The 9,285-nt window shown below is 38.8% G+C and overlaps 1 protein-coding gene across 1 annotated transcript in view; it reads right to left on the bottom strand.

The window, feature by feature from the left end:
• Positions 1 to 1,371, bottom strand: part of LOC132180646 (receptor-like protein 33) — a 7,893-nt gene extending 6,522 nt beyond the window's left edge. The window contains exon 1 of the mRNA XM_059593539.1: positions 1,250 to 1,371. Coding sequence (XP_059449522.1) covers positions 1,250 to 1,371 — 122 coding nt within the window. The remainder of the gene's footprint in view (positions 1 to 1,249) is intronic.
• Between the last annotated feature and the right edge of the window lie 7,914 nt (positions 1,372 to 9,285).

Here is a 9,285-nt window from a genome sequence, read left to right as displayed (position 1 = left end):
CAGCAAACTACATGTTTGTCTCTAGCAATAGTGGCTCCTTTATGAATGAACTTCGTCTGATGCAATGTAGAACTCTAGTAGTTGAAGGTGTAACACCCCCTACCGCTACGACTAGGGGTGCAAAGCATTAGAAAGTTAGGCTTAGTTTGTTTCGCTGTAAAATGATTTATAAAAAATGTTTTACGTATTTTTGATTGTTTGGCGCGACGTAAAATAATAGTCAACGGAAAATATTTTGCCATTGACCAAAAATTCTTCTCTAATTTTAGGAAAATGGTTTACGGTTTTCAAAATCGTAAACCATTTTTCGACTTTGAGCATCTCATTCTAGAATTGATAGACCATGCCAAGACTTGCCCAGGACCACGCAAAGACTTGACCAGAACCCGCTCAGGACTTGACCAAGTACCGCTCGGCACCTGCCTAGGACCTGCCCAGGACCCCGTTGGGACCTACCCGGGACCCGCTCGAGACTTGCCCAGGACATGCCTGGGACTTGACCAGAACTCGCCCGAGACCTGCCCGGGACCTACTCGGGACCCTGTCAGGACCTGAACGAGACTCACCCGAAACTTGACCAGGACCTGCTCAAGACCCGCCCGGGACCCTGTCAGGACGAGACCCCCGCTCGGACCTGATCGGGACCCGCCCGAAATTTGACCAGGACCTCGCTGCGACCTGACCAAAAACCGCTCGGGACTTGACTAAGAACCACCCGGCACTCGCCCGGGACCTGCCTAGGACCCCGTCGGGACCTACCAAGGACCTGCTCGAGACTTGCCCAAGAAATGCCTGGGACTTGATCGGGACCCGCCCGAGACCTCCCTAGGACCCGACCGGGACCCGCCAAGGACCTGATCGGGACTCGCCCGGAACTTGACCAGGACCTGACCGGGACCCGCCCAGGACCCTATCGGGACGAGATTAGGACCCGCTCGGGAGCTGATCGGGACCAGCCTGGGATTTGACTGGGACCCCACCGCGACCTGATCAGGACCTACCTAGAACCTGCTGGGGACCCGCCCAGGACCTGACTGGGATCCACTCGAGACTTGCCTGGGACCCGCTCGGGACCTGACCTGGACTTGCCCGGGACCCACTCAAGACTTGACCGGGACCCGCCCTGGACTTGACCGGGACCTGCTTGGGACCTGACCGGGACCTGCCTAGGACCTGCGCGGGACCCAACCGAACCTGCCAGGGACCCGTCCAGGACCCGCCCGAGACTTGACTGGGACCCCGCCGAGACCTTATCTGGAGCTGACCGGGACCCAACCGAGTAGGTCCCAGACAAGTTCCAGCGGGGTCCCGGGCAGGTCCGATCGGGTGAAAAGAAGAGAAATCGTCAGCGTTGTTGATAAACACACCCATGGATGTAGATAAGGGATCGAGTGAAGCTACTGACTTGTTGAAGATGGTAAGAGTCCGTTCCAAGCATGAGGAGAATGTATACAAGCAGTTCTTGGCTGTTATATGACTGCTATATGACTACCATACAGTTGGAATGACCTGTCAGAGATAAAATCATGTCCTTCATTATTTCTTTTTACAAGTGCGATCCAATGGTTAATTTTTACTGTCAGCATCATAAAGTTATATATATAAGTCATGTAGTAATTTACATTATTCTAATATAAAGCTTAATTATTTTGCATTCTATAATAGTTGAGAATTATAGAATTTTACTAAAGTACATCTTAGATGCTTTTAAGGTTATATAATGTTGTTTGATTCGGACTTCAAAAGAGCAAAGTACTCGCTAGCCATTCAAACGAGGAGATGAATGGATAGAGTTCACAAGTGTAGATTTCAAACCAAAGTGAAGAAGAGTTTGTTAAGATCATTCTCAAACTAGGAATAATATATCCATGATTTACCCTTACACGATAACTAGTACAAGTCTAACTATAGTCCTATTAGGTATATATTTTCATAAGAGTCACTTGATTGATGACTCAACTCTAATTTTCCTACATTCAAATATATGTATAGTTCTGTTGTATTTGAACTTCTATTAATTAAGCTAGACGTTAATCTTTGAAGCTCACTTTGCATATAAGATTGGTGACTAACTTCATTATTGACCAACTCATCCATTATTGTTTCTAATTATTTGAGCGCACATTAAAAAAAAAAAAAAAAACTCCTGTGTAAACAAAAGTTTCTGCCCTCCCAAATAAAAGAGAAAAAAAGAAAAAGAAAATAGAAACCACCTATTAATTTTGCCTGGACACGAAAGCTTAACGGCTAACTACTTAAACTAAGAACAAGAGTCCTATTAGAATTCAAATCTATAAGCATATATCCCAAGATTTGGTGCCGGTGAAGATGGAGGAGTCCCATTAATTAGTATATATACTCGATCGACTCCACCCCAACGTTGTTGTCTGTGGGCACACAAACAAACTCATCTATCGATATCGACGGATCAACCACCCAACGCTACGCCTCTCGTGTATGCCATGGATGCCATGTTAACAAGAGGGTTGACGAAAGCCATCGACTTCGTCAACAAAGTGCACTGGCGCTTCCGCCATGAAGAGGGTGTTTACAAGTGCTTCTTGGATGCCGTGAATATGTATAGTTAGGGGCTTCTGGACATGAAGGGCGCTCGTGCTCAGGTTGCCCTCTTTTTGAGAAGCATCCGGATTTGCTTGATGAGTTCTTCATCTTCGCGGTGAAAAGGGTTACTCCCAGTTATACTTATAGCAAGACAACACCAAATCAAGAAGATGATCACGTGTTGAACGACACTTTGAAGATGTGTAAGAATTTGAACGACGGGACTTTTTCCTCGGAAGGGAGGATAAAAAGTAAAGACGAAAGGGTTTGAGATGATATTTATGAAGACTATAGATTTGAAATGGATATGTTGTTGGCGTCGGTGATCTCAGCAACAGAGGCTGCGGAGAAGCTGTTGAATGAGATTAATGGAGGTTATAATTCGGAGAATCCAATCCGGATTAAAGAGCACCTGAGTGCAATGAATTTGAGATGCATTCAGAAACTATATGGCGAGGAAGGGATTGAGCTTGTTGAGGTCCTAAAGGAGAATCCAAGAGATGCCTGGCCTGTAATTGTACCACGCCTTCGGCAAAAGCTAGACGAACTCAAAGAGTGTTAAACCTTATTTTCCTTCAACAAACTATTCTCAAGCAATTCATTAATTAGTGGTAGAAATTAATAATGGCTATATATATATGTAATGTATCTCTTCGTATTTTTAATGAATATTGATTTTAGGTAATGATTTTAGTGAGCTGTACGTGAATCATACCCAATTTAATGTACTAATCAAACATATACATTTTCTTCTCTTCCCATATTTATGTTGATTAATGGTTCATTTGGGATTGTTGTTTTAATAAGTGCGATTTTAAAAATTGCATTTTTGAAATCGCTACTTTTTTATCTAATATTTTGTTAGAACAATTTTCTGTCTAACAGTTTCCGGTATGGTGTGAACTGCGTGTTCTTTGAGGACTTCTAGATGTACGTCGGCTTCAATGCACAATAATTACATCTGCTCAATATGCAATAATTGAGATCTATTCTTATTTTAGTTGATTTGGGAGTCCAGGGGTTAGAATTGGACATGGGCTCTCTCCAATTAAGACCTTGAATAGGAGTTTTTTACCCAGATTCTCTCAATAGATCCCCACCCGGATTATATCTTCTGCTATTTAATTAACAGCTCTGTGAGCCTGTCATTGGCCTCGAGGCCCAAAATCTGATGGGCTTGCGGTGCAAAATTATTCCCAACATATTTGTTATGCAAAATTGTGATTTTAGTTTAAATTCACGCTTTTTAAAATAAGAACTCTTTAGCGTGCTTATAGAAATCGCAGATTTTTTTCTTCCTATTTTAGATTAGGTGCTTTTTAAATACTTAATATAAAAATGCAGATTATTCTTGTGAAATCACAATCCCAAACGCAACCGAAGAAAAAAATAATAATAATAATAATGGAGTGGAACGGCAAACAGGTAAATATGCCAATGGGTAAATCGTTTAATAATGCGGCTATTCACACTTATTTATCATATTCATTTTATATCGGATTTGACGCGTTTTAAGTGGCTAACACATTTACTTTTTTAAAGTACTTGATATGAAAAGTCACTTAAAATACGCCAAAATTAAATGGGTGTGAAGACTCATTACTCCTTTTCTTTTTCTAGAAAATAGAGAGGAGAGTTGAGTGGAAATTGGTAGGCCTAAATGAATATTATTATAAAGACTAACGTGCTGTGACTTTAACACTAGCTAGACTACCCAAAAAGTGGTCCAACTTTCGGGTAGTGAAATGTATTTTTTCCAAAATATTTCAAAGAACAGTTTTGAGACAGGAAAGGTAAAGTGATAGAAGCGACTTTTAAAGAATAAGTTTTATGAAAGATGTCCCGCTATTTTTAAAGGAACAACTTTTCAGGTAAAGATTTTGTTATATATCTTATGATGTATATGTTACGACGCTATTTAAAATTTTAAATGACATGGAACTATATACACCATTAGATATGCAATAAAACAAAATTTTGATTATAAAGTAGCTCTTCTCCCTTTCAATCAAAAAATTAATAATCTATGTTGCTTCTAATTAACTTTAGATTAATGCCAAAAATCATATTTTTATCGTACAACCATCCCATTATGTTGTTGTGGTCTAGTAATCATTGAATATTTTTTTTATAACAAAGGCAGATTCAAGAGCTATTTAGACCTTACAAACATTAACTTTGTGAGATATTTATAGAATATTTATGTGGTATGCATCACTACTGCTTAACTAAAGCATGGACAAAACCGAAAGAATACGCCCCCACCAATCCATTCTTATGTTGATTAAGGAAAGAAAATAATGGTTTTTGCTGTGCTTCGGCTACTGCTTAGAGTTCTCCTTCAACCTCTCTTCTCTAGAAAGAAAAACCTCTCTTCTCTCTCCTGTCTCAAACGCAGCCAACTAAGCTTGAGGAGGAGGGAACTTCTGGTTTCCCTCCTCCTCCCACCCCCTTCTCATGGTTTTTGTTCCCTTTCTTCTTGAGTTTCTCCTTTTGTGAGACAACTATTTCTTCTCTAGAGTTTTTTAGAGATCTATCTATCGTCTTTGACGATTTATCCCTGACGCTCAAGAAATTGCAGCCGCAATGGATCTCCCGCTTCCTCTTTACCATGGATCGCCTCCTTCATCGCTTCACCGGCTGGATCTGTGTTGGCTTAAAGAATGCCTTTTTCAAAGTCAGGTCTATTTCTTTCCATCAGCCCCAGCCAAACACGTGCCCATCCACCATCATCACCGATTCCAGCTTTCCGACGACCTCCTGTGTGGCTCCTTTCGACAGCCACGTGTCTGGGCGTGGACCACACGTGCTGGCGCGTGGGCCCCATGCGCCATGCAGTGTCTGCCGAAGCTCCCCTCCATCGTAGCTGCTATGTTTTGAGTTCTTTCCTGTTATCTTGTGTAACTTTCTGTATTTTTCGGCTTTGTTGCTTAGTTTTTATCCCGATCTGTTTGGTCTTCAGACTCTTTGTCTGTGGAGAGGATCTTTTTTCCTTTTCTTACTAGTTTCCTTTTGGAAACCTTTTTTCCACAGTTACTTCTCATCTAAATCTCCATGGCTTTTTAGGAAGCCTGTTTAGATGTTTAATAGAGGTATTCGTACTCTCGATGGTGGTATCCATCACCAGTATGCGCCCCAGCAAGCGTTTTCTTGGGCTGCATTCGCATCTTTCTTTTCCATATATGATCTCATTCCTGTTTTTTGAGATCTGGCCGGTTGGGGTTTACAGCAAGCTTGTATTTGGTTTTCTTTTCCTGTTACTGTAATCTCTTTGTTGTATGAAGGAAGGTTTGTTACAATAAAAAAAAAAAAAAGGAAAGAAAATAATGGACTGCAACAGAAATACTTCCTTAATTCATTCCCTTGATTTTTTTTTTTTTTTTTTTCCTTTGCATTTTTATTTCTTTTCTTTTCTTTTCCTTTGCCGATTCTTGTGATTTCATGAGTACTCATGCATCATGCTTGTGTGTGTGTGGGGGGTGGGAGGGAGATAAGTTGTATGAGCTGAAGGTTGGCTAAGCAGCTGGGATAAGGCCTAAGATCTAAAATTTTCTTGTGATTTCATGGCTCATGCATAATTTGTGTGCGTGTTAAGTTGAATGAGCTGAAGTTTAAACTTTGATTTTACTTTTTTTGCCTCCAATATATATATATATATATATTGGCTTGTGTCACATATTCTTATGTCACTCTAAAAATGATGTGCCTTATAAAATTATTATTGAACTTGTGATTGATCATTATTGAATTTTGATCAAGTTCCAATTTTAAAAGCCACCTCATTCATGGAGTAACACAAGAGTGACTTCTATAATTACTCCAAAGAATTGCCTATTATAATTTTGGCATAGTAGAGCATTTGACGTCAAATCATGAGTAATTCTAGAAGCTCTTCTTGTGTCCCTCTTGAGTCTCTTCAAGAATGATATTAAAATCACATTTTGATCAAAATTTAATAATTATCAATTACAAGTTCAATGGTGATTTTAACAGCCACATCATTCTTGGAAGGACTCAAGAGGGACACAAAAAAGACTTGTAGCATTACTCCTTGTACGTAGTATTATTCGTCAAATCATAATATTGTTGCCCTTTAATTGTTCAGCGTTAATGTAAAACTCAAGCATATACATTTTCTTTTTATTACATATTTATGTTGATTAAGGAAATAAAATAATGGATTGCAACGGAAATACTTCCTTAACCTTGCTCCATTTCCTTGAAAAAAAAAAAAAAAAAAAAAAATTCCTTTGCCTTTTTATTTCTTTTCTTTCCCTTTCCTTCGCCGATTCTTGTGATTTCGTGGCTCATGCATCATGCTTATTTTGCATTCAATAGTTGAGAATTATAGAATTTTAATAAAGTACATGTTAGATGCTTTTAATGTTATATGATGCGCTTTGATTCGGACTTCAACATTTACAGAGCAAGTGCTAGTTCAAACGAGGAGAAGAATGGATAGAGCTCACAAGTGTATGTTTCGAACTGAAGTGAAAATAATTTTGTTAAGATCATTCTCAAACTAGGAATAATATCCACGCTTTACCCTGGCAGGTTTAGTATAAGTCAACTATAATCATATTAGATATGTATTTTCATAAGAGTCACTTGATTAATTGATGACTCGATCAACTCTAATTTTCCTATTGAACGTTGTATTAGGAATATATGTAGTTCTGTTGTATTTGGACTTACATTAATTAAGCTAAACGATAATATTTGAAGCTCATTTTGCATATAATATTGGTAACTAACTTCATTATTGACCAACTCATCCATTATTGTTTCTAATTAGTTTGGGAAAAAAGGAAGCAATCCTGGGAAGGCCTGGCCTTCTTCTTTGCCTTTTTTAAGACTCTACCGGTGCAAAATAAATCTAGCAAGAAGACTAAAAGATAATGAAAAGAGAAAATAAGGCCTTCCCAGTATTGATTTTTGCCCATGAAAACTAATTAGAAACAATAATTGATCGATGAGTTGATCAATGCCCCTTCCCTTTTTTTTTTTTTTTTTTGTAAGTGAGTTGATCAATGCTTATGCTGCCACTCGTCAAATCAGAGAGAGAGAGAGAGAGAGAGATGAATATTAAGCAAAAGCAAATATATAAGCATTCGACTACAAATCTATTAGCATCCCAAGATTTTGTGTCGGTGAAGAGGAGTCCCATTAGTATATATACTCGACTCCACCCCAACGTTGTTGTCTGTTGGCACACACAAACTCATCTATCGACGGATCAACCACCGCAACGCTAAGCCTCGTGTACGCCATGGAAACAAGAGGGTTAAGGAAAGCCATCGACTTCACCAACAAAGTGCACAGGCGCTTCCGCCATGAAGAGGGTATTTACAAGTGCTTCTTGGATGTCGTGAATATGTATGGACAGGGGCATAAAGGGCGCTCGTGCTCAGGTTGCCGCTCTTTTTGAGAACCATCCGGATTTGCTTGATGAGTTCTTTTCATCTTCGCGGTGGAAAGGGTTACGAGAATGTCCGGCTATTTTTAAAGGAACAATTTTTCAGGTAAAGATTATATTATATATCTTATGATGTATATGTTGCCCCGTTATTTAAAAATTTTAAATGACATGGAACTATATACACCATTAGATATGTAGTAAAACAAAATTTTGATTATAAATTAGCTCTTCTCCATTTCAATCAAAAACTACCGACAATCGAATTAGATATTTTGCTTTGACTTCATTGAAAATTTTCTTTTTCTTATAGACTTAATTAAAAAAAAAAATTATTCGGTCACCTAACCAAAAATAATAATACATATGTAATAATAATAATAATTTATGTTGCTTCTAATAAATTTTACACTAATGCCAGAAATCATATTTTTATCATACGTACAATTATCTCGTTATGTTGTTGTAGTCTAGTAATCATTGATTTTTTTTTTTTTTTGTTTTTTCCTTTAACAAAGGCAGATTCAAGAGCTATTTAGACCTTGCAAACATTAACTTTGTGAGATATATAGAATATTTATGTGGTACGCAGCTTTACTACTTAACTAAAGCACTGACAAAACCGAAAGAATACGCCCCCACCAAACCATTTCGTATGTTGATTAAGGAAAGAAAAATAAAGGGCTGCAACGGAAATACTTCCTTAATTAACCTTGCTTCATTTCCTTTAAAAAAAATAAAAAAAATTCCTTTGCCTTTTTATTTCTTTTCTTTTCCTTTCCTTTGCCGATCGATTCTTGTGATTTCATGGCTCATGCATCACGCTTGTGTGTGTGTGTGGCCGGGGTGGGATGCGGGGAATAATTTTATGAGCTGAAGGTTGGCGATGCTGGGATAAGGCCTAAGATCTAAAATTTTTTTGTGATTTCATGGCTCATGCATCATGTGTGCGGGTGTTAAGTTGCATGAGCTGAAGTTTAAACTTGGATTTTTTTTTTTTTTTTTTTTTGCCGCCAATATATATATATATATCCAAAACCAACCTTACCATATAAGAGTAGAAAAGAAGAGAAATTATCAGCGTTGTTGATAAACACACCCATGGAACGAGATGAACGTAGCGGATTAAGGGAAGCCATGGATTTGATGAACATGGTAATAGTCCGTTTCAAGCGCCAGGAGAATGTTGTCAAGCGGTTCATAGCTATTATGGATCTCCATGGTAAGGGACGTACGGACATGAATGAGGTTTGTGAAGAGGTGGCTAATCTCTTTGTGGGTCACCAGGACTTGCTCGATCGGTTCTT

Source organism: Corylus avellana, chromosome ca5 (assembly GCF_901000735.1).
Source record: "Corylus avellana chromosome ca5, CavTom2PMs-1.0".
NCBI classification, from domain to species: Eukaryota; Viridiplantae; Streptophyta; class Magnoliopsida; order Fagales; family Betulaceae; genus Corylus; species Corylus avellana.
Note: the sequence above shows the minus strand (reverse complement) of the source record. Positions and strands in the feature narration are given on the sequence as shown.